This window comes from Neodiprion virginianus, chromosome 1 (assembly GCF_021901495.1).
Source record: "Neodiprion virginianus isolate iyNeoVirg1 chromosome 1, iyNeoVirg1.1, whole genome shotgun sequence".
Taxonomy (NCBI): Eukaryota; Metazoa; Arthropoda; class Insecta; order Hymenoptera; family Diprionidae; genus Neodiprion; species Neodiprion virginianus.
The window spans coordinates 1,627,451-1,654,000 of record NC_060877.1 but is presented as its reverse complement, the minus strand read 5'-3'; the positions used below and the strand labels follow the sequence as shown (position 1 = coordinate 1,654,000).

The window sequence follows — 26,550 nt, the reverse complement described above, 5'->3', positions numbered from 1 at the left end:
AACAACTAGAGCGGTGGGCGTAAACTTTACGTATAAATGCTAAACTCGTACTCCAATCTGCATGTAGACCCATTTCGTTGCTACTCTACCGAAATGCTTAGTCAGTCAGAGTCGACCAGACCATCGCGCTTGCGCGAGCATATTTTCATGACATGTACGTTAAGGCCAATGCTCGCGAAACAAGGAATCCTTTGAACTCTTCGAATTTTAGCGCCCTAGAGATTGAAATTGGCTGTTCTGCGGCTGCAAAACTCTGCGTAGTCTGAGCCTAGTAGTGATCTACGATCCACTCCATCGGCAGTCAGGATAAATAATTTTACTCCCAGCTTCTCGAGTGTTTATGGTTTTTATAAATACGTAATACAAGTCGTCTTAAGGTGTAATTCTATCTTTAGTGTCTATGGCTACCAGGCGTGCTGGTCGCCCGCTTCTGTATAATGAATTGCAAATGTATCACTAGTTAATAATACACTTATACGTTATACTTACTTAAATTTAACACTACTGTCCGGTGAGAACGACAGTGTCGTTCGCATGAATGATGAAATAGAAATGACATGAAGCACTCTTGCGTTTGTGAAGCGAAAATCCTATTTCAGATTTCACATTAACTTTTCAGGTGGTTTTGGGATGAATATAGAGAGTACGAAGCAAACTGTGAACACACGGAACATCGTGGAATTTAGCATCAAGATTCGTTGCAATGGATTGTCAACTCGGGTATGTTCCCAAAGGTTCTACTCACCGAGTAGAAATCCTCCGACGAATATGAATGGGACCATGCAGCCTGTACTCAGAAGTAGTGGAAACAGGAGATTTCCGATCATAGAACCGATGCGACCAATGGACATTGTCAAACTCACAGCAGTTGCTCTGAAAGTGGATTTAACCGAACGTAAAATGTGCGTAAACTTGTTTATCAGAGTTTAGTTGAAATTGCAGGTTTTAGCTCTCACAAGAAGAGCTAATTACTGCAATCCCACTCAACAATCTACTTTTAAACCATATTTAAACAAACCTGAGAGACGTAGGCATCAAATCAACCGTAAAACTAATGATAGAAGTGACGGCGATGCTAGTGAACATCAGGTAGATCGAGAAAATTGCTAACGTGACATTGGAATTTGGCGACCAGTTTAAAGAAAAGCTGCAAGCTGCTGGAGCTACGTAAACCAGCACTAGAATGAAAAATATATCATGTGTCCGGCAAAATTTCATTGAGTTTGAATTAATTGGGCTGACATATCAGTTTCTGAACTCACGTAGCAGATTCTTCTTCCCAACTAGATTAACCAAGCTTCCGGCAAGTGTGCAACCTAACACGGTGGTGACTGCTATAATTATAGAGTTTATGTAAACTCTACTGTGAATCGGTACCTGACAATTTTCATTTAAAAAATACAGTCAAGAATGCGGCGTAAAAGTAAAAGTAAAAGTAAAAGTTCGATGGATTATAACTTGCTTTGGTTAACTTACCGCAACGCAGGCATTTACTATCGTAGAGTTCCACTCGTCAGAATCCGTGGTGTTCAAAGGCTCGGGTGAGGTTAGCATTTCGCACAAAGTAGCGGGACCCAAGCTGGCATCGCGATTTTCGTAATTGAAATTTTCCATCAATGTGAACAGCTGAGGCATCCAAAGGCGCAATGTATTCATGCTGCATCGAAAATGACAAGTAAATATTGCGCACAAGTATTGTGACCGTAGCGTTAATTACTTACCCCAGCAGGCCTCCGAATTGGATGGTCGTCATCAGGACAAACTGGCTGAGATACGGCTTGTGGAAGAGGGGTTTGATTTGACTCCAACCGCTTCGAGTCTTTTCCCAAACAGACACGCTACTTTTAATTGAAGTGCGTTCCACTTGTTTCTTCTGAGCCTCTAGATAAAGTTCTTTTACCTGTGGGGATAAAAATTGGACGGTTGCCAAAAGTTAGATAAGTATCAACAATGGCAGGCCATTGACTACAAAATTATCTATATTACCGGAAACGTTTCCGGAGGTTTTCCGGTATTCATGGAGTACATTTTTTTGAAAACATTCATCGCCTCGTCATTTCGTCCCTGGGACATTAGGAACCTCGGACTTTCTGGGAAAAAGATCAATGCCAGGAATCCCAGGAACGCTGGCAGACTGCAGATCAAAATAAAGATGCGCCAAGAATTGTACACAAATACTCCGTCAAACAGCGAGAATGACCAAGACTGAGGCAGTATCATCCATGCTAATCCTAAGAAAGAATTCATCGATATCTGAACAAACATATTCATTCTTCTCGTTTAGTTGGGACGCCAAAAGCGCAACGTCTACAATGATATTAACATTCACCTGGAAGCACTATGCTCCCTAAAGAAGGAAAGAGACGAGCCCATAGCAACATCTTTGACCTATACTTGACGCCGTGGAATTCCGCCAGGTATGTCATATTCACCGCGAAGGGTCCGCTCATGCTGAACAGCGACAAGTTAAAAAATATAAATATTAAACCGTTTCTGTTGATTCACGCTTAAAAAAACATATGTGAAAACGGAAGAATTTCTTATTCTACTCACATACATCCGCTGAAGAACTTAAAAGCCAGCATAACGTAAAAGCTCTGTGACATGCTGCTCAGAACATTGCAAATGCAATCGGCGAAGTAGCCAATCATAAGTAGAGTCTTTCGACCTTTCGTATCGGCTAAAACTCCCCATGGAAATGCCGCGGTGAACATGCCTGAAGAATTGCGATTTTTACAGTAACGAATTATTAACCCGTCTTTATACCGAGACGACTAAAGAAAACTTTGAATTTACAACTCTTCATTTCGAATACCCATTTTTTATTACATGCCGATTACTGCTGCAAATTACCAGCATAAATGGCAGCATTAAGCAACCCCTTCTGGAATAACGTCATCTCCAGATCACAATCGGCTGTCGGAAGAACGTAGGAAATTGCCGTTGTGTCAAACAAATTCGCCCAGGCTCCAGGTAGAGCCGCCAACAGTAGTAGAACATTATAGAGTCCATAGCCTAAATCAACGTGCGTGATAAGCCCGACAGAATAAGTTACGAGATTCTTATCGTGAATACGAACCGGTAGCTTCAATGGCCTCTTCAAAGTCACGCGGTGACTCCGATTCATCGGGCACTGAAAACGCAAATTCAAAAGGAGAGGTGATTCGGTTTCAGCAGATTTTTCGTTCATTACTAGAAAGAAGGGACGCAAGACAACAGGAGAGAAAAACGGATACGATCGTTTCGTTAGGATTTGGTTATTTACTAGACGATATCTATGTCCAACGGTAATGACTACATTAATTAGGCTCACCGATTACCGAGGCAGGCTGGGATTCTTCAGTGTGAAATGATATCGTAAACACCTCCTGAACTTTTTCAGACTGGCACCGTTTGGTACCTTCGTTCTTCTCAGTCATCTTGTCCCAGTTGAACTGCGCGAGATAAGGTGGCAAATATTCGACGCACAACCCGGTTGGCAAAAATTGTACCAGATATACCATTATATTTGATATATGCGAGGTCATGATAGCAGCACTAATTTTACAAGAGACACAGTTTATGCTACTCATTTTATTTGCTTATACAGTCTCATTTCAGTCACCGCATAGATATTTTCAAACATATACTCGAATAAGTTGCCGCTGACAAGTATGTTGATGTTGGTTACAGTACACGAGCAGTTAAAATTTATACGTTCAATAGTGAAATCGTGATAGTCTGATTCTGCATTAGTAAGGAACTACGAAGTGAAGAGGTAACGTTCAAGTGCCAATTACCCTTTTAGAAATTTATTTTTATGAGATATCAGTTAGAGGTATCCTGAAAAATGAAGGTGAAAATTCATATTGAAAAATAACTTTGTTTTATTAAACCTCGGTGATTTGTAGTAATATTTTCAATATCACTGATAGTTACTGACATTATACATATATTCCAATTGTATAACGATAGCCTGCGATGACGACTATGGGAATTTTGCAAAAAAAAAAAACGTGCAACTTTAGTTTCACTGGATATCCAGAAAGATTTCTTTACGTCATTGACGTACAGTCGTGATAACACATGTTTACGTAACTTACGTACACAAAAACCTGTCCACAGGACGGAAAATCACTCGAGTCTTTCTTGATAAAACGCACTCACAGACGAAGCGTGAACGAAACCTCAATTCAAATTACACAGACACACACACACACACACAGCCGATTAACTACTAACGAAACTTGAAACTATTCACTGGTAAATTAATCTAAATAGGATCAGATAAATCTTTCAAGTCCTCACAGAAGCTTGGCCGGTGGTTTCGGTACGAATATTGTCAACACAAAGCAGACTGAAACAAAGCACCGTATGATTGTAAATAAAGAGCCTTAATACACTTGAACAGTGATTATTTTGTTGCCATCTTTTATTTCATTCGCACAATTATACTTACAGATTAGGAATCCGCCAACAAAAATGAAGGGCGCGAAGCAACCTGTCACCAAGAGAATTGGAAAAACAACGTTCCCGATCATCGCGCCACTCCGTCCAATCGACATGGTCAGACCCACGGCCATTGTCCTGGAAAAGAAACAAAATACTGCGGTAGCTCTTCGAAGAATATACAGATTCGGCCAGTCGGCATCGACATTTATTGTCAGTGTTGCGTTAGGAAGAAAGGTCAATACCAACCTGAGAGAGGTTGGCATCAGATCGACACAGAAAGTGATGATTGTGGTTGTGGAAAGGCTTGTCAACGCAATGTAGATCGCGATGATACCTAAAGTAATGTTGGAACTCGGCGACCAATTCAATCCAAATATGCCTACCGCTGGCAATGCGAAGGCTAACACTGCGAAGGAAGAATTACAAGGTCGCATAAGATTCGTGTTTAATTTCACGTTGAAAATAATACTCACGCAACAGATTCTTTTTTCCCATGAGATTGACCAGAGTACCGGCAACCACAAAGCCTAGAACCGTAGTTGCCGAGATGATCATGGAATTGATGTAAACCTTACTGGGTACGAATGGCTGGAAAATTTGTCTAATTGTATCATCGATTCTTCAGCTGATATCTATCGTCAGACTTACCACAAGGCAGTCGTCAATCGTTGTCGTAGAGTTGAAGCCGTCGTATGAGGTGGCGTTTGAAACACTAGGCACACTGATCATGTCGCACAAAGTAGCAGAATCGTGACTTTCGTAATCGTACGTTTCCATCAAGGTCAAAAGTTGCGGCATCCATAATCTCACGGTGTTCAAACTGTACAATTGTGGAACACCTTGATGTAATAATTAAGCTCAGCTTAACGTGTTCAGTCGACGTAAACGCCGTTGACTTACCTCAAGATGCTCCCAAACTGAAGTGCTAGGATAAGGAGGAACTGGCCCAGATAGGGCTTCACGAAAAGCGGTCTGATCTGTCCGAACCCGCCGCGAACATTTTGCCAGACGGACACGGTAGTGCGACCGGCCGAGGGTTCGATCTTCTTCTTCTGGCCTTCCAAGGAGAGGGATTTTATCTTTGAATTGGAGACCAAAGTTAGGTAAGAACGGATTAACGCTAGCTAGCGGTGAAGTAAGATCGACATTACGGGAAATAGTTCCGGTGGATTTCCAGTGTTCATCGCGTACATCCTTTGGAAGACCGCCATCGCCTCGTCGTTCCGACCCTGAGTCATTAGGTACTTGGGACTCTCCGGAAAATAGAGCAGCGCCGCGAACGCCACGAATGCCGGCATGCTGCACACGAAAATGAATATGCGCCAGGAGTTGAAGACGAAAGCACCATCGAAGAACGTCAACGTCCAGGATTGGGGAATTATCGCCCACGCCAGAGCTGAATCAAATTTCTCTATCAGCCTTGGTTTTACAGGCTTTTTGGGACGATGTCATCGGCAGAAACTCACCTGGCATTGCGACGTTTCCCATTGCCGAAAAGAGCGCTGTCCAGAACAATGTCGCCGATCTGTATTTCGTGCTGTGAAACTCGGCCAGGTAGGTCGTACTGATTGCAAGAGGACCGCTTATTCTGAATTAGATGGAAATTCAAAGAGAAAATCAGATATTTGGTCAATGCTCGCAAAAGTAAAGTATCTCATGGTCCAATTTTTAACATCCTTGATTATACTCACACGAATCCGCTGAAGAATTTAAAGACCAGCATTGTCAAAAAATTCTGTGACATGCTGCTCAGAATATTACAAATAGAATCTGCTAGATATCCGAATATAAGCAGAGACCGTCGTCCCTTCGTGTCGGCTAAAAATCCCCACAGAAAAGCGGAGGTGATCATTCCTGATGAAAAGATTATGCAGGTGTCAAACATTTGTCAGTTCTATCAGTCAACCATTTATTCAGCCATACATATCGTCATCCCACCTGAGTAAATAATGGCGTTGAGCGCCCCTTTTTCGTTTAACGATAAGTGAAGATCGCACTCTGCCGATGGTAGAATATACGATATCGTAGTTGTGTCAAAAACGTTTGCCCATCCTGCAGGGAATATGGCTACGAGAAGTAGGTAGTTGTAGAGTCCATATTCTGAGAAAAATAACGGATAAACTGTCATTGACAAATTGCCTGTCCATCTAATGCCCTTGAATAAAGGCAAAAACTTGTATCCATACCAGTAGCCTCGATTGCTGCCTCGAAGTCTGATGGTTGCTTCGATTCCTTGTTTGCTGACGGCAGAATAATAGATTATTTTTTATCATTCGATTGGGTTCCTCACGAGCGACTGTTGCTTAACTCTTTGTTAACCCTTTGAGGGGCAGTGAGAATTATACTTTCCACCTATTGTATTTTCATTTTTTTTTTTTTTTGTTTTTTTTTTCTTCGATGGTTGGTGGCTTTAACCTGTACTAAGGCATTTTCAAACTTTTAGGTTCTTAGATAATGCAACCATTATGAAAAATAAGACCAACTGACTTATTTTTCATTTATTTTTTTTGATTCTTATCGACAGTCAATTAAAAAAATCAATTTCTTCCGGATAAAATCGGCCATTGGTAAACGGAAAGAGCTAGAGCTCTGAAAATTTTCATAAACTTTTTCTGTGGTTGGTACTATCATATATATTTTTTACAAATTTTTTGACATGCCGGTTTTTTCCAAAAAGAAATATTTAATTGTGTTTTTTCCATTTGAGTGGTAAAATGAGAAATCATAAAGAACCAAAAAAAAAAGAAAAACAAAGAAGGAACTTGTTTTTTCCCACGTCCACGTCGTTAGTTCTGAGTCACGCTGAGAGCGGGAATAAATGCCATATTCCATTTTTTTCCACCATCTTGACTGTTGCATATCTCATGTCAAATTCGTAATCAGCGACTCCAAAAACCCCCGCATATCAAACTTGGCATAAGTCGGTTGCATTTTAAAAATTTTTCCCGCCGTTTCGAATTTAACAAATCTAACCTCAGATTCGTAATCAATGATCCCAAAAACCCCTCGGACCACTTTGACTTTGATGATTGGTTTTTTTTTACGCATACCCCTCAAAGGGTTATGCCGCATATGGATGAGTATCGGTCCGTCGATGAATTAAAACTTACCATTGGCAATATCGGAAGGCAACGCGTCGTTTACAATCGTCATAGTAAACATCTCTCGCGCTGGTTCCAAATCGTGCTCTTCCTTAGGCTGAGACATTGTTGCTTATCTGAAATTAGAGAAAAATATACGTGCGAATATGCCATTGCGTGTTTGTTTTATGAGTACTCGAACGGTAGCGTGGCGATAAAAACTGCATCTTCTTTTCCTTAATGGCCCTCATCGCCGCTGTAATAAACACGCCTTTTACTTTGTTGTTAATTAAAAAATGTAATACTATCAAAATCCATGAAGGTATGTGTTTTATAACGTTCGATAGTCTATGATTGTAAGCTTAGTTTGTTTCTAAATGCTATTCGCGAACAGTAGCAGTCACACGTATTTCTTAGACATACTCTTCGTCGATACACTATTTTATATTTGATAATTAAGGTCTTGTTTGCGATTTTTCAATCAAAATACGGGAAACTTGTTACTAATCAATTTTGTCGTTGTTATTCTATATATTCACCAGAATCTGGTAACTTAAAAAAAATGGAAACAATTACCAATTTCTCTTGATCTCCCGATTTACGAGTACATTCAGTAGTTACCAGATGCCAAAAGATAAGTGACTGAATGTCATACCAAAAGTCTTCGGCTTGTTAATCAGCTGTCTGCGTGAACAAAATGACAGGTGGTCCAAATTTAACACTTCCGCAAATCGATTTAATTTAGCGTGATTAATGAAGATTCGGAGAGAAATACTGACGTATTGTGTACAAACCTTTACACGTTACAAGCAAAGAGAAGAATTGTATGGATTGAGTTCGTGGCTATTGGGCCACCCTGAATAAACCAATACCTAATCAGCATCTTTACTGTATTATTATAGTTATTTACGAAAGAGGTAGACTTGGCGTATAGACTGTACTTAAGAGTATTCGTATTGGAAGATGGGAATATAAACAAAATCTTAAGAGGATGCTCTCGTGAATAGACGAGAGCAAAGAAAGGGACGTTTTGGCTGGAACGAATAGACTAAACATATTGAGAATATTATCATTGCATATTAACGTTACATATATTAATAAACACTAAATTCTTACATTTAAAATTATTATCGTTACATTTATCTACAACGACCTGATACATGGTTTACTCAAGTGTGTGCCACAATAGTAACGTTCGGCAAAACGTGAATTGCCACATGTGTCAACAGCATCAAATTTGAAATAAGTGTTTGAACTACTTCGTCCATCTGACTGACTGCGAGATAATAAAAGCAAAGACGGACTCCCTCCTTCTTCCGCACTCTTCATCTAACCGTACAGCCAGCTAGCGGCGTATCGTCTTGTATAACACAGGTCAGCACGAATTTTGACTTTGATAAGAGGGTATGAAATTTCGATAGATTTATCGTTAGTTGGGTGAAAAAAAATATATATGCCCTGAAAAAAAAAATATATGCCCTGAAAAAGTTTGCTTTTCTATCCAGGAGAACGGTTGAAGAGTATTTTAGAACATCCATAGTTCAAATTTTTATTTATTCATAACTCGAAACAAATATATTTATATGTAATTTTTATCAACTTTTACTATCATATCAAATTACAAAATAGTGGAAAAAAGTTTGAAAGTGAACCCTATTACTTTTTCTTTCATGTTCGTAAGTACTTTTTTTCACTAAACCCCAAATGTAGTCACCGATCATGTTTTCGTTGTATTGGCCCCGATAACGTTGTTCGAAGTTCATAATATCTTGATGAAAACGTTCTCCGTGTTGTTTTCAAATTTATCTAAACGAGCATGCAGCATATGTACTTTTAGAGACATTCCGCAACCCATGGTTATAAAGTTTTTTGACATATTTTCAACTAGAACTTGGTAATTTTCATCTTTGCTATTCCCTAAAAATCCAGAGACTACTGCTTTAAAACTGCTCCAACCTTTTTTTTTTGGCGGTATTTTTAAATGTACCAGAAATATTTAATATTTCTACGATAACTGAAAAGAATGTATTATTATCAAAACTACTACAAAAGCAAACTTTATATGGAACATGGGTACTTTTCCTTTATTTTGGAGCATAATGAAAAGAAAAATCATAAAATAAATTTTAGGAAACGGACGAAAAATTTTTACGCAGAGTTGTGTAATCTTCTTGCCCATTGGATCAAATGGGTCTACTCATTTTCAATTAAATTCCTTTGAATAGTTGAACGTAAGTATATCACTATGTTAAATTTTTTGTTCGCCGTTTATTTTCGGTGTTCGTTATGGTAAACAATACTACGTTATCCAGCTCATGTTCTAGCCTGTTGCTTTATTTTTGTAAATTGTTCCGAGAACCACGAAAGCTATACCAATCCCATGATTCGCTACATCATTGGACTGAAAGGAAAGCTGCTGTAAAGATTAATCTGGATAGGCAACACCCTTTTAAACGTACCTTTGGCTACTATTTTAACATCACACCACACTCTGCGTTCACCACACTCTAACCTCGTCGTAGCATCGACACTTCCAATCGTAATAAGACAAGTAATTTTCTCATTGTACGTTATCTGTGGGTTGTACATTCAACAGTCTTTTATAGCTTATTGTTTTTGCCGTTTATTACGTTGATTAGCTTCATGTACAAGTAAAAACAGAAGTCGCTATCTTTCAAGCAAGTGAAGATACGCATATGTTTAAAAGGATTTATTAGGATCATCCCCGTAACGTGAGAGTACGTAAAGTTCTGAAAATCGACGTCAGCAAGTTGTAAATGTTACGAATGAGTCTAGTGTCAGATCTTCGTTATAAATTAAATCTTGAGAAGATACATGACAAGGAAACATTTCCTGAACGAACCGTTCATCTTGCAGATAACTATATTTTATTGTGTTTATGTCCGTATGCAATGTCGTGACGATGAATGGACCAGAAAATCCGGTTACTGCTGAACAGCTGAAATAGGAAAATGCGCAAGAAATTTGCGATGCACTTGCACTTCTCATATATCAGAGTCCTTGAGCGTAATGCGTCGAGTAGTACTATTCAATTACGTGTGCAATTATATCCATATTAATACCTATAGTACCGAGAAACGTTGTCGGTCGAGTCCGACACGTGCATCATCACGAATAAGAAAAGATGCTTGAACGAAACGTGGATGGCTGTGCCGCCGTCAACTTCACATGCGGTATGTAAACTTTTCTGGTAAGAATGACCAAAAATACTAATTTTCCATTAAATCGATTATCTTTGCCGATTAATCAAGTATGATCGGTTATTTTTCAAACGCAATTAATCGACCGGCTCGATTATTTTTCCTCGCAATTGATTTTTGTTTTTTACTCCCATGAACGACGCAATGCAATATCAATTTATGCGATTAGAGTATCAATTATTATCATTGTCTTACTGACCAAGTACCTATTTGATATAACAAGTGAAAGATAAGTGAATATTTTCACCTGATATTGAAAAATATTCTGAATGAAACTATAAATTATCAAGAAACTTTTGGTCCGTTAAGACTAGGTACTGAAATTTACGAAATTTTGCTTTCAAATGTAGCGTTTCAAAAAAATACGAAATAATCGAGTAATCGATTTATTACAACCCAATTTTTTTTTTATTTTTTATAGATTATTTTTTTCGACTCTATTAATCGATGTATTGATTGTTTTTAGCTTAATGGCCGTCGCCAAACTCCTGGGCTTTGTGAGAACAGAATTTGCAGGTCTCACAAAAGGCCGAAGAGTGGAAGATTGGTAATCAGTAAGCAGGTGGTATCATCAGTGTCAATGTACGTTCGATCTACGCCTAGCCTAACAAGAAAACTTATCTCTAATTATATTACACAGTAAAACCACGTCGCAAGCTGATGCGTATCGAGAATAAATAAGTGCAGGATCGACGTCTTCTACGAAGACTTGTGTCACATCGATGCCCTCTGCCCCTACCCATCAGTTTTATTTTTGATTACCGTTCAATTTATCATTGAATACATTAATATTTTCTATTTTTTTTTTTTGAGTCTCCGTATGCATGCTCTCTTTATTACTTTTTACTACTTCGGGACATGAACACCCTAACCTAACAATAACCTTACTGTTTAGATAATTCTTCGGGACAATCCTTTAACCAAACAGACTCGTATATACAAACGCCATATATATTTTTTTCATCCAACTATCGATAAATCTATCGAAATTTCATACCCTCTTATCAAAGTCAAAATTCGTGTTGACCTGTGTAATCCAAACATATCAAGTCAAAAAGTCTGTTAAATATCCGTAAAAGGTCTTTTACGAAATCGATACATCAAGCGCTAAGTTAATTCCGTGTTCTGTTACTTAAATATAAACTTTTTTTTTCTCCCACTGTTTATAACTAAAACCATTTTAATCACCTTCATAAACATAAATTAAATAAACGAATAATTGTGTTTTAAAACTTATACGAGGAAAGCAATCAATTACCTTTAACGCATCCATCCAATTAATCCATTCAGCATAATTATTTATCTTTTCTTTTAAAACCCCACAAGTAAAGTAACACAGTTTACAAGCTAATAAAAACTAAACAACCAGGCAATTAACGCCGTATCCAGTCCTCGCCGAGCACGCAGAGCCGCTTCACAGAGCCCGAATCAACAGTTAACAAGAAAAGGTAAGTGACCATTTTTATATCAAAGCCAGTGCAATTAAGAGGAAAAACGGTGTCAAAATTCCAATAATTCATATCCGGGAAATCTAACTTGAACTAAGCGTTATATTTACGGAGTGGTTTGGTCATCAACCAACCCAGCCCATAACGCTTGCTTGCCCGCGGTAACTTAACGCATGTCTCGGTCATTAAATTGTGTAAAAGGCATACGGATTCTCAAACTCTATGCGACTGAACGGCAAGCGAAGCGAGGAAAAGCAGTGATTGTTTTCGCTTTTGATTGATTGTTCCTCCTCATTGTCCAGCAACAACACAGATAATTCATCGACCGCGTGGCCGTTTTTAATCGCTTTGACATAAAGAGATCTGTGTCTTTGCTACTGCAATTTATGTATACCTAGCGGGTGTTAGACTTGCTTAACTTTCATTTGCCAAAGGATTATAACAATGTTTGTTGCTTCAATGCATATATGCATACTTAAGGGGGCTTTCCAGTGTGACAGCCCGAAAAATCGCTGTTTTTCGCGATTTTTTTTTTTAAAGAAAAAATAATCTAATCGGTCTGGTTTTTTTTTTGTATATTAATTGGGTATTGAAGAATACAAAACAATTTTTTAAAGATCGATTTATTTATTAATTAGTATCTATAAAAATGATGAAACAATTGTTGCAGAAAATGCACTTGGATGTGGTGGCCACATTGGGGGTCACAATTTTGATCTGAGACAAAAAACACAAAAAGATTATTGATCGGTATATAATTGGCTTTCGTGCTATGGAAGCTTTTTTCTTTTTTTTTTTTTTTGCAAAAATGGCGCCGGTTTGAACAAAAAGTATCGATTTTAGCATTTTTTTTTGGCAGTTTTTTTTACAAAAAAATAGGAAGATGTCAAAAAAAAAAAAAAGCTTCCATAGCACGATAAACAATGACGTTAAGAATATTGTGTAAAAAATTCAACTCGATAGCTTTAAAACTCTGCCCTCCAAGTTGGCCACCGTTTTGAAAAATGCTGTTTCGAGAAAAACGCGTTCAAAGTTTCAAGTGAGGAAATTTTAGGTAAATCGTTTACTTACGGTCAATCAGCGATGCCAGGTCCATACAATATCCCTTCTGCTTCTTCGAAAAGATCGTGCTCAATGGATTGTTCAATCCGACGAGCTGTCCTCGCCTCTTTGCTATCCAGGGACGCCCGGCGGTTTGCTTGGGTGATGCGCGCATTCTTGTATTTAGCGGCGAAATCTGCGGCGCTCGGCCCTATCGTGCATCCCATCGTCTCCAAAATTTTTAAAATTGGGTCGTAACCTTCATTGAAGGTGCACACAGCACACTGCGTAGCGATTTCTACTATCTGCTTGCCGCAGAATACGTGCTTTGGGGCTAGTTGCCACACACAGTGATTGAAGCTCTCGTTATTATTTTGAGTGTTCGCGCCCGTACATCGTTCTAAGAGATCCTCCGTTGTTAGATCATCGTAAATCGGTTTTAAAACTTGTTGTACGTCTTCGTCGAGTGCTGGTGGATGGGTGTACTCCTCTCCTGTGGCCTCGGCCTTGCGCCATTCGCACCACGAATCTTCTCCCGGAGGGCAATACTCATGCTGAGGATTTTCATCAGTTGAGCTTTTGTGATGAAATGTAGCCCATATGGCTTTCCTCATATTTTCCACGGAATTGGAATTTCGACGAACTGCCAAGCCATAATATTCCGAGAGATTTGTCAATAATTTTAACGTCAATTGCGCTCTTTTCGGTTCAACAGCAGTGTTTTTTGTTTGATTTTTTTTAGTTTTCGGAGAACTCGAACGAGATCCTTTTTTTTTCGGTTCACTCTCCATTGCCTTGTCTTCGATTTGATTTTTGGCCTTTTTTAGTTGAACTAACCTTTTTCTTGCTTCGTTTCCCCTTTTATATACTCGCTTTTTCACGTGCAAAACGCATTCCTTTTTTTTTACCGTCAAATCGTCACCGTACGGCTTGGCTTCTAATAACATCTTGAATGTTTTTGTATCGCCGTCTCCTATATAGAAACCGTATTTCGCGTTGTGCAATTCTTCTGATCTCTTGAATACTTCGATTATACCGTCGACTTCCATTTTTCCCGCGCTGCCTTCGTGATTGACGTTGCATTCGGATTCATGCGTCTCAGACCACGCCTCGTACTCGGTTGTTCCCTCTTGTCCTTTCCAGAATACACAAGCCTTGCAGAAGCTTGATTTGACAGCAACATCCAAAACTTTGTTGGTATATTTTCCAATCACGGACACGATACCCATGCGCGACGTGAAACCGCGTTTCGACCACGATCCATCACCGGACACCGTCAGAATATCGCCCCGATTTTCTGCTTCCAAAGTTTTTTCCTTCTCTTCGGTACCTGCTTTTTTCACGACGGCCTCGTATATTGATTTCGCTGCAATCTGCAGGATTTTTACGATTCCATAATAGGTGTTATTATTGAAGTTTGCAGTTAAATCCATCAAGGCGATAAAATTTCTAATGCCATTTATGCCGATGCCGACCAATCGCATGACAAAGCAGAAACGACGATTGATTTCATAAGCATTTTTTATCAAAGGACAAGAATCTATCTCGGCCGGATCTGGACACGAACACTGAACACAAATTTTAAAGCCCAATCCGCGAATCGATTTTTTAAAAAACTTCACGTCGCTATTACACTTTTTGCACTTCAACAGTTCCTGAAGAGCGCCGAAAACCAAAAAGAACTCCAAAATCACGTAGCTAAACGTTTGATCGATTCGGACTTCAAACTCTGGACTCTTTTTCAAGATTTTTGCTGCCGAAGTGCTCGCAAACGTTAGATTCGTTTCGATATCGTGTCGATTTGTTCCCTTGAAACCACCGGATCTTTTTCGTCTATTTCGCGGATGTCCGCTTCTCGAGCCTTTTCTATCCTGCCACGCACATTCCTCTTTCGTACATCTATCCATTTTGAATGTCGAAATCGAACTGAACGACGAGCAGGTAGGACGTACATGAACTTGGCTCGCTAATTATCGAAAATATGAAATCGGACTATTGCATAATTTGCCGTCAATTAGCCGGAAATTAGTCACGCCTTATTATTTTGTCGCACCCAATTAAAAAAAAAAAAGCGGATGGCGTGCTAAATTCTAAAGACATCCGGTTTTGTATTTGAAAATTGAGTGCGACAAAAACAAAAATTCGACGACTAATTTGCGGCTTATTTGCGGCAAATTATCAACCTAATCAGAATCACTCATGGTGCTCGCTGTGCGTTATTTTGGTAGTTGGCGGGCTAAATTCTTGAAAAATCAGAACGCCATCCGCTTTTGTTTTTGAAAATTGAGTGCGACAAAAACAAAAGTTCGACGACTAATTTGCGGCTTATTTCTGGCAAATTATCAACCAAGTCAGAATTACGAATGATGCTCGCTGTGCGTTATTTTGGTGGATGGCGCGCTAAGTTTTTGAAAAGTTAGCACGCCATCCGTTTTTTTTTTTTCAAAATTGAGTGCGACAAAAAAATAAATTGCGCGACTAATTTACGACTAATTAACGGCAAATTATGCAATAGTCCGAATTCACATTTTCGACAATTGGCGAGCCAAGTTCATGTACGTGCAGGTAGGAACGAGACAATAGAAATAACAGTCGCACGGGCAGACGGCCGACGCGGCAGCTGTAGCGCTCCGTTGCCTTCTACCAAGAAATGCTGTACAGTAACCGAAATAATCTGAATTTCGGCATGAAAATTTCAGGGAATATTCGGAAGAGTGTATACTATTCGATAAAGCAAAAAAAAAAAAATCGATTTTTTGAAAATTTCACACTGGAAAGCTCCCTTAACCAGTCACTCTGTGTCAATATATTCTCTGCATAGTCTCCTCGTATATTTTACCTCCAGACGAACACAGTTCGACACGAAATCGAGCATCTGTTCGCTGCCCGACCACGTAATACCCGAAAAGTAAATGCATGCGCAACAAAACGTTACACGGTAATTTTTCCCTCAAATTGTCACAGGAAACTCGATTGCTTATTCAAGTCATGCTCAACCGATTATTAGGAACTGATTGAAAGAGACAAATATGCTGAGAGCACACGTCGAATTCGAGGAATTAAATCGCGCAAGTAACTGCATGATGAGCAGTTGGAATAAACTGCATAGTCGAGCTCCTACACGGAGTTTTTCAAACCGTTTTCCTCGTCGGATTATTAATGAATATTCATTCACATTCGCGGAACTGTTTGCGTACACTTATTTTCACTTCGTGTGATAAATTTTTTGTAAATTGCTGCATACGGATAAAATTTAGCGACGCCGGGGATCGGGTATAAACCATTTTGATTTATTTTATTCTTAGCGGTGATAAACAGACGAGATGCGATATAGTATACGTTATGTGGTTATCGTTAATAGTTTCTGTAGAAAACTCCGATTCGTTTCCTATTCGCTAGCCCCATCAGCACATGGTGTGATGATGATAAAAATAAGGTAGGACGGTATAGAAGAACGATTGATTCTCAGTGTTGTTAACATTGTTAAAGCAGATTTTGTTGAAATGAAGCGAGAAGTGATTACAGCCGTAGCAATATTTATGGAAATGTTCTAATTGGCGAAAAAATGTGTTATCTTATGAAATTCAAACTATACGAGTACGTATGATTATAACGTATCTGAAATTGATTGGCTCTCGATAACGTCCCTAATAACTTATTATTAATCATTCTGAAAATTGTGTGGCCCTGAAGAACCAACCGTGAAGGAAAAAGAAGTTTAATTCAACTGGTTAAACGTGTGTTTCTTCTGTTTGTTATCGCGAATTCGAACACCGGTTCTCATAGAAAAACGTTACATAGGTTAATTCCGAGTGAGATGGCCATAGGCAAGAAATGGCCCGCGACGTAGTTTTTTTTTATGTACTCCGCTGTATTGGACCACACTGTGGCTCACGTCTTACTCGTGACCATCTCACCAGGAACCACTTTATGATATTAAGCATCTTTGGTCACATTAAACTTATTACTACTACCGAAAAAAAAAGATTTCGCTGCACAAGACATCTGCTCACCCGAGTGCAAAACTTTATGTATTGACTGCAACTCGTCGGATGAATTTTTTCTGCATTTTCTTTGAAAAATCGAGCCTTCTTTACGTAGTGAGAAAAATTACGAATTTTGCGATACAGTGATCACTTTGTTCACTTTTAAAATAATTAAATTAACCGTATCGTCAGTTCATCGGCGAATCTGGGATTCTATCGTAAAAAGGCTATCGTTACACCGGGAAAACCAAATCGTCAGTTCATGTTTGCACGGTGTCACAATCACTGCGTACACTGCACTTCGAATCCCTCTTGCACGTTTAACTGATTTTTGCACAAGCAACTGTTACTAGCATAAGCGATAAAGCGACGATGCAATTCACTGACACTATATAATTCTCCAAACAATTACAAAATAATAAACGTCATTCTCAAGTTGAAGGGAAAAACTTTTCAAATACTGTTCCGAATTTCTATTCGCACTTTATAACGAACGGAGAATTGAAATAAGGATACAGACGTAGCACGATATGAAAGTTTTTATCACTTGCTCGTAGGGTCTAAATAAATTTCATAAAACATGAGAAGTTAGTGACGCAATTTGTTAATAATCTGATAACGGATCATTCCGAATTTCCCGATCACGATGAGAAATTCATTGATTCTTGTCACGTTTGGAAATGGATAGGCGAACTTTGAGGAGTGAGTTTTCCGAAACAATGATTAAGCAGTAAGTTAGGGACCTACCTATTTTTGGAAGTTATTAGTCCGCGAGTGGGACCACTATTTGCATTCAGATGCGAATGGAGTGGAATGGCTCTCCTAACTTAAACAAGTCGTCAAGTCTGTCCTCTGTAAAACTGAGTAAAACAATAATGCAATCAAGACTTACCTGTGTAAAATTGGAAGAGGGTACGTCATTCATGCACGCACAAACCGGCTTGAATCGCGAGATAAAAACTCTGTCAGATGATGTGCAGAAGCGCTAATTTGCAAACTATAAAACACTGCAGCTTTGTCGACTTGACTGACCGAGTGAGCAAGCCGGACAAGCGTACCGTCGTCTTTTTTACCTTTAAGGATGCGTTACCGATAATGCTGACATTTTTCCTCGGTGTATAGGCAAAGTTCCCCAGCTCTTAATGTTTCGCGTCACGGAGTTACAAGAATTTCTAGGAACGTGTAAAGCAATTCGAGCTGAAACGTCACTGGAACTTGGTAATATCTTTTGCTTCTCCGGATAATCATTATTCTAGCCTTCAGGTGTTCTTAACCTCCTAGCAATTTCCGCGAGATTTCTATTCGAATTTAGCCGTTGCCACGGGAAAACCTGTCACTAATTAGAAGACTACCGATAGCGTATATTCGTGATCAGTTAAAGGTACTGATACTTATATTTCAGTAGTTAAAGGATATCGTGCTCATGCTTGACGTCTTTTTAAATTTTCCGAAATGCTTTCTTATAATCTGATCGAATACCTACGTAAAGTTACTATACGATTTTCTGCTCGAAGAAATAAAAATTCTTAGCATTCTGGACACTGATAAAATTTTTTAATTCGATTCAACTATACGTACCTGCGGCTAAATATTGCATTTTACGATTCTTCGCTGTGTCTAACCATGTATTCTGCTGGTGAAAATAACATTTATCTGTTTAATCGACAGAAACCACTTGTAACAGTTGTTGCCGTTGAAATACGATGTTAATTGAAGTCTTTATGTACCCCGCGCCAGGTGAATTACAATATCATATTATATTCAGACTTCTAATCACATGTGGTATTCGAAGTATTTCGAACAAAATAATCCCGGCAGAAGGCAAGTCGACTCATCCAGAATAAGCATAAACTTCTACCTTATCTTAACACGTTGATAATAAAGTATGACGAATATTTTGTTTTTATTAATATCTCAACGTAAATAATAGGTTACAGCTAAATACTAAAGTAAAGTATCACGTGTACTGAAAGGTACAGTTCATGTTGTAATTACAGTGTACTCGATTGAATATAGCGTCTTTAACAATACGTTAAATAATTACGGTTACTGAAATTTAGATTACCGGTACAAAAATTCCCCATTTTAACGAGTAGAGGAAAAGATATATAAATCCGTTTAGAAAAGAATGAATTCAGTTTGCTTTGCAAATTTCTTCATAGCGTAGCAGCTGGTATTCTTACAAGTTATTTACAAGGTTTAAGATCAAATTCCCTGGAATAAAGAGTCACGGCAACCTTGAGATTACATTCTAATTCAATTGGTACACGCTCGAAAACAAGATAATCAGAAAACTCGGAAATTGATGATTTTGCATAATATTTCCAGAAACAGCTAGCTAACCAGACAGTTCACACTGCGATACACAGAAAATCGCTACATATAATACAGACACGTCAATATTTCGCTACGTAATGCTATATATCATATATTAAATTATATACTAGTAACTTTAATAGACACCTTTGATTACCTAATGATTTGCGTTATCTCTATACGAGGCCGACGGGATTACGTAGTAAAATAGAAGCAAATTGAAAGTTTTTATTGTTCATATAATTAAAACTGCGTGTATATGTCCTTCCATGACCACCTCAATTTCATTCAACGTCACTTATACGTTAATTGATCATCACTTCCCCATTATATAATATTAGCAAATAGCGTCGGAGTTAATCGTTCGTCGTCACGACGCTGGCTTCCCTCGGCACGAAGCAGCATAAAATAGCGCATGCTGTAAAATAACAGTGTATTCCTTCGGTAATGTTTCGTCGTTTCATGGGGTAAAAGCGGGTCCTAAATATTACACCAAGGAAAAGTTACTCACTGAGAGGAACACAGGCCATCACGCTCATCGTCAACGAGCAGTCAATCTCAATGAGAAGAGCGATCAAGTTTCCAGCCGCGATGACCCCCGTTCTACCCAATACCAGGGTGATGCACACCGCCATGGTTCTGCAAGAGATACACAACATGTGTATAGAATTCCTGAAGTGATTGGCGAACGATCACCGTCGCTCTATCATGCCTCACCTTAAATTCGTCGGGTACAAGTCGACCACGATTGAAGTCAGTAGGCTCAGGCAGACACCGGATATAACGTGGTAGATGATTATCATCGTTGAAATAAGGGGTGTCAAGTTGACGAAGAGAAGACCAATCCCAGCAAGTCCGCTCATGGTTTGGCACAGTACTGAAAGCAGGGAAAGAAGGTTTCGTTAAGGGGGTGCTCTGGTCGATTTCGACGATGACTTACATATCTCCAAATGTCGAAGTTCACGTATGTCAAACGCGGTAAAAGCTTAACAAAACCATTCTAAACGCAATCCTGAAGAAAAACACTCCGACACATTTTCGATTGACGCTGAAATAAGGAAATGACACGGATTCTACGAAATCGCGAAAGTAAATTCGTAAAATTCATGCCATTCCTTTATCTCTGCATCAAACGAAGATACATTTGAGTGTTTTTGTCCAGAATTGCGTATAGAATGGGACTGTTGAGCTCTTTTTTCGCACTTCATGTACATGGACTTCGATATTTCGAGGTACATACGTCAACGTAGAAGTCAATCAGGGCACCACCTTAAAGAGCTGAAGAAGCGTCATCGTAGAAAGTATAACTTGATTTCTCGGCTTACTTATTATCGTCTTTTTTCTCATTACGCTGACGAGGCAACCGACCGAGGAGTAGACCACGAGACTGACGCCTGCGATGGTCATCGTGTTGATGAAAACGCTGGTGTCCAGGTGACGATGACACTCGTTTCCGTTGTGATGATGCGCCGTCACATTTACCGCGACTTCCGGTGTCTTGACGGCGTAGGCGTCGCAAATCGTTGCTGACAATCCCGGGTTCTCGTCGTTGTAAAGTGCCACCTGGTTCAGGATCTCCGGCATCCAAAGGTACATGCCGTTGAAGCTGTAATCCAAAAGTGAACGAGTTGACGAATTTCGGGACGCTCGTGAACAAGAAACGGGAGGAAATTATCGCGTCGCGAATTGCTGGTACCTGAAGAATATCTCGAACTGCATCGCGCAAACGAGCAGGGTGATGAAACCGTGGGGGTGCAAGAAAAGGGGTATCGTTTGGTCCCACATTGTTCTGAGGATCCTCAATACAGCGCCCGATTTTTCGGCCATCACGTCTTGGTCTATGTTCATCGACGCTGGAACGATGATTTCGGAAACCTGTGAGATTTTCGAGGGTTTATAATTCGACCTTTGGACAAGGAAGTCGTAACCTCTCGTCAAAGGGTGACACTGTCTCACTCACCGGATACTTCGAGCCCGTTTTTGAACCTTCGTTGGAACGATAAACGTCCTGGAGGATGTCGACGGCATCTCTATGCCGACCTATCAGCACCAGGAACTTTGGACTCTCTGGAAAACTTAGGAGGCCCAAAAATGATATCAAACCTGGTAGGCCAAGGATCAAGACGAACAGCCGCCATGACCTGAATGATAGCCCCAAAATGTCGAGCTCAAAGTCCAGTGGCAGAACCGCCCATCCGACTCCTTCGGTGATCCGCAAAAACAGAGAGTGAGACACAAATTGTAAAGGTCTGTCTGTTTTTCCTTGGACATTTATGAGGCTTGTGACATTTCGCCGCGTCTCCGTTAAATCAGTATACTTTACCTGGCATCAACAACATCGAGAAGGGAAACGCTGTGCAGGCCCAAGCGATTGACTTGGACCTGAACTTGACGCTAGAGAATTCTCCAAGGTAAGAATATACGGCAGCCGAAGAGCCGGATATCCTGAAAGGCGAGCGTCAGAAATAATTGTTTAATAACTGTCGCATCGTCGCATGTATGGCACGAACTAGAACAAAGATAGCTAATACAGTATAAATAAACTCTACTCACAGCAAACCCACCATCAGTCGAAGGAATGCCAGGAGCCAAAAGTTGTAAGCGAAAGCCGACGCGAAGCTGAATGCCCACGCCCCGAAAAGAGATACTAACAAGACTTTTCGTCGTCCTGTCGTGTCAGCGATCACACCCCAGGTGTGGGCACTAGCTACCATACCTGAAATTTTTATTTACAACTTTTAACCCGTGTTGTTTCTTACCGACCAACCGTCAAAAGCTGACAAGCGTGGTCAGAAATTATCATTTTTCCACGAGTCAATACCGGACATTTTATGAAAAATTGTAACATCCTCGTTTCTGCATCTGATTATCGGTGTTGAACAAACTTTCGGTTCGGATGAATTGGAACTCGAGTTTCCTCGGCGAAGATTCAGAACTCTTTGAACTCGGAACCGAGTGAGAGGAGGAAAAGTGTCTCGCCGTGATTCGAACGAAAATTGAAAGAAACGAATCGAGAATTCAGAGATTCCAAGCATCGTATGTTACTAACTGTTTGCACGTGTGGCAACGGAATTTGGCGCCTCGAGCTCATCAAGTCAGGTGGAATGATAGCGCCACCGTTTCGCGTGCGAATATCGCGCAGAGGTTAAAGAATCAATTTGGTCGTTCGACGTGTGCGTACGTGTTACGCCTTCGTTTCCAATTACCTGTGAAAGTGGAACCCGTCAGGATTCCTTTCTGGCTCGAGGTCATGTGCAGGTCGCATTGAGCAGCCGCCAAGATGAACCCCGTGCTCATTGTTTCGACGATCGAGGCGGTAAGGCATATCGCGCAGACGATAACGAGGCCGGCATTGAACTTCCCAAATCCTTGAATACATATGTATGCATGTATAACGCAATGTATAATACACCGGGTGTGCCTGAGCGTGTACAACTGGCCCCGTGACATTACGCTGGTCTTTGTACACGGCGTAAGTATATACATTATACATACGTGACCAAAGTGATTGCTGAGTTATGGCACAACTCACCTGTGAGCGCCAAAGCCTCCTCCAACTCCACGCGTCTCGTCCGCTGGGGCTCTGAAAAATAACAGAATTTACGAACGTGTCTGGTTTCGTCACGTACTTACGGATAATTCGCGATTAACCGCCATCCGGCCATTCGAAATATTCCAAATTAATTCCTCAGTATCGGACAATGCACCGCCCAGTTGAACTCGTCTGCGGTTCCGCCATGCGGTTAGAGTGTGTGAACGCAAATCGTGGGTGAAAAAGACAAAGAAAATGTATATCGGTAACCGACCGATCGAACCGCGAAAGGTAAGGGAAATCGAATGTTTTCTACGAAATGCACTTTTCATCGAGTACCATTCGGATCTGTCAACTTTTACCGAAAGGCCTGCACGAGAAGCTCGCTGCGAGTATCAGGAAGTGAAAAAAGTTGCAAACCGTACGTAGAATAAATTATGAAACAATTGTCGACGGATTTGAACTCGCGTTATCGTTCGTGTTCGAAGATGTTAGGACGACTTAAATGACGGATTGAGTGTTGAACTTACCATTAGCATTCTCCATTTACGCGTCCAGTTCTGGCGGTGTGATATGCGGTGAGTATATCTCGTCTTGCCAGTAAACTGCGAAGTGATATTTCCTTTTAGCTGGAGTACCAGTGTGTGCAATTGTTCGGGCAGGCGCCGATCCTCCAGCCGTTCCTCTTTTTCCTCTTCTGCTTCTTCTCGCCGCCTCTATATCCAATAACTCATCGAGCCTTGTCATGTGACGTGTTCTCATTCAAGCTGCAGATATACGACGCGGACCCGATGGGGCATACAAATTTCACCCGTTTCGATTTTGCGTATTGGTTCAACGCTTCTGACTGCTGCGGACTAATAGCCGTGTGGGTATCGCGATACTCTCCTAACTTTAGAAAATGTGTATGTTCAGGTGTGCGAAATAACTTCAGCCTCAGGCCCAATTAATGTCAGGGTTGTCAACTAGCCGGTTCTCGGCTAGCCGCGCGGCTGTACTCGTATGTTTTTTGCTAAATCTCTTGTGATATTATTTTTTTTTTAATTCTTTTTCACAATAAGTAGCGATTAAGAGACAAACGGAACTTGAGAAAAGAAATAAATAAATAAAAAAAGAAAAGAAGAACACATACACACACGCGCGCGAGAAAGAAAGAAAAGAAACAGGAGGAATTGATTAAAAATCACCGCCCCCCGGCAATTAAGTGGATCCGGTTTTTTATCCCGCTACTCATACCGTGGGAATGAAGAGCGAAAATTTCACTGACTTCGTCGAATTCGCGTATTAACTGGTCTATAAATCTCGCGATTTATTCCGCCGATTCCCGTCTCTCTATGTCCGAGCGATAGCCGGTTTGTGCTGAAAGCGCCGCTCGAACGTCGCTGGTATTACTGCCGCTGCAGTCATGATCGTTTTATCAAGTGCGGGGAAGAAATGAGCCAACTATACAACGTATACGCACAAAGGTCGCAGGAAACGAGAAGGTAAAAGAGTTGAAGGAAAAAGCCACCTTCGTTGCAAACTCGAGAATTGTACACAATGCGGTGGCGCCTTAACCGAACTGATGCAAGGCGAACCCGAACACATGCCTTGCGTATGCTCAATATTGTTCTTCTTCGTCGCGAAGCGAAAGTGGGGAAAGGAAAGACTCTCTAAAGGTACGGCGAAACCGATCGCCGGTTCTGCCGACCTGTCGCCAAGCGATTGCAGCTTCAACCTGTTCCTATGTGAGCATAGGAATTGCCCCGTTTGATATTTTGCTAATTTTTTCGCCAGCTAGAAACCAGGTTGACAACCGTCGACGAACGCACGTTCCTTGCGTTTGTCTTATCGGAATTAATAAAATACACCGAAGGATCGTGGCCTCGTGTGCGCTGCTTCGTTTATAGGTGTAAGTGCAACGCGCTGCAGGTATCGTGTATATACAGCCGCGCGATTTGCGTTAAATCATTATTAACATGCGTAATCTGTGAGGGAAAGGTGGTTACCAGACCCCACCGCGCGTCTATGCATATAGCTACAGGTTTGCATTGATCGGTAAGATGTTTACCAACCGTATATCAATAATACGTGGAAAAAAAACAAAACGGTGAAAAATTACTGTTCGTCTTCTCAAGTTGAATCAGCATAAACAATGCGACGAGTAACGATAATGTTTCTTCCAAACCTGAATGTATTGCGGGCATGAATTGTTATTTAAGGATATCGTGAGATAAAAATTATTGATTTTGCAAGTTTTCCTCAACAATGTCTTACTTAATTCTTTTACACTTCCCCGCTTTTTCTATAAATATATATTCAATATTAAACAAACACTCACGATCAATTATCCTCCGATAGCAAAAATTTTTCAGAATATAAATATGGTATAACGTAAAGCTTGTAGTGTGTGACGACCGCAGCTGTAATTCGATGAGCATGGATTTCCTTATATAAGAGATATTTTCGTGCGTAACGTACTTATCGCCTAATTACACATTATTGATGATAAAGACTTATTTGGTAACAGACTCACGTGTTGCAGGTACTATTAATTTCTAATTATCAAGCTTTATATACATTTGGAGTATGGCTGTGGGGGAATATTTGAACGTGTGCTCTTCAAACATACTCTTTAATTAAAACACGTTATAATGTTGTAACGATGGAAATTTTGTTTCCCTTGATCGACGTCGTTTGTGCACAGACGCAAATAGAATGATTCTCGTGTATTTCTTTACGTCTCGTTTCTATGGCTCGTTCCATGCGTCAACCTTTGAAAACTATTCATTATATGCCTTATCACCGAAAGTCATTGTAGGAAAGTCGATGGCCAGTTGTTGGCGATCTAAATCCCTTGCTCAATGCCCAATTTATTCGACCCATGAAACCTAATGGAAGCGTGGCTATTTGAATTATAGTTTCGATTGCGCAGGAGTTAATTTATCGATGTGGAGTGACGGCGATCCGTAATCGGCGTTTAATCCGTACAGAGTAACCGGTTCGGATAAACACGGCAACAATCTCAGTGAATCGCTATTAAAAGAAATAAGCTGCGGCAAGAATTTCGTCAATGAAATTACACTGGTCTAACAGCCGCCAAGTTTGTGATCAATGCTATCACCGATCAAACGAGCTACAACGAAATTGGTGACACACATTGCATGCAAAAATATGCCTACGTGTCATGATGGCGCAGTATCGGTTAAAAAATACCGTTGTTTCTCCACGCATGCGAGCGGGAGCTTGAAAATTTTGTAATATATTTCAAGTCTCAATCGTTTTGGCAATTTTCTATTTTAATCAAGCTAAAACGTACTTTGCACCTGTATCTTATACCTCCACGGTTCATTGTATCGAAACGACCGTTGGCAAACAAATACATGTAGAGAAAAATAAACGGGTCCTATTTTTTCCCCGTTTTTTACATCCCTCTCTCTCTCTCTCTGTATTTTTTTTTTTTCTTTGTCTCCACGATTCATTTGGAATAATTTAATTCAGCGTTCCAAAGTCCAA

The 26,550-nt window shown here is 40.1% G+C and overlaps 2 protein-coding genes across 2 annotated transcripts; both read right to left on the bottom strand.

Moving 5' to 3' along the window:
- Nucleotides 1-333: 333 nt before the first annotated feature.
- LOC124302722 (uncharacterized) lies at nucleotides 334-18,269 on the bottom strand. The gene is made up of 26 exons (XM_046759175.1): nucleotides 18,100-18,269; nucleotides 7,542-7,648; nucleotides 6,618-6,671; nucleotides 6,370-6,531; nucleotides 6,123-6,285; nucleotides 5,898-6,019; nucleotides 5,583-5,827; nucleotides 5,332-5,510; nucleotides 5,080-5,251; nucleotides 4,905-5,019; nucleotides 4,678-4,837; nucleotides 4,439-4,566; nucleotides 4,288-4,336; nucleotides 4,087-4,094; nucleotides 3,314-3,580; nucleotides 3,080-3,133; nucleotides 2,854-3,015; nucleotides 2,554-2,716; nucleotides 2,330-2,451; nucleotides 1,987-2,231; nucleotides 1,722-1,900; nucleotides 1,477-1,657; nucleotides 1,263-1,377; nucleotides 1,019-1,178; nucleotides 746-873; nucleotides 334-655 (listed from the first exon to the last, which is right to left on the bottom strand). Exons 2-26 carry the CDS (start codon nucleotides 7,636-7,638, stop codon nucleotides 603-605), a joined length of 3,483 nt encoding a protein of 1,160 aa, XP_046615131.1. The 5' UTR covers nucleotides 7,639-7,648; nucleotides 18,100-18,269; the 3' UTR covers nucleotides 334-602.
- Nucleotides 18,270-19,445: 1,176 nt separating this feature from the next.
- On the bottom strand, nucleotides 19,446-24,582 carry LOC124298668 (synaptic vesicle glycoprotein 2A-like). Its single transcript, XM_046750987.1, has 11 exons — nucleotides 23,586-24,582; nucleotides 23,056-23,106; nucleotides 22,730-22,891; nucleotides 22,077-22,239; nucleotides 21,847-21,968; nucleotides 21,484-21,725; nucleotides 21,220-21,398; nucleotides 20,849-21,129; nucleotides 20,241-20,400; nucleotides 20,035-20,162; nucleotides 19,446-19,941 (listed from the first exon to the last, which is right to left on the bottom strand). Exons 1-11 carry the CDS (start codon nucleotides 23,599-23,601, stop codon nucleotides 19,880-19,882), a joined length of 1,566 nt encoding a protein of 521 aa, XP_046606943.1. The 5' UTR covers nucleotides 23,602-24,582; the 3' UTR covers nucleotides 19,446-19,879.
- Between the last annotated feature and the right edge of the window lie 1,968 nt (nucleotides 24,583-26,550).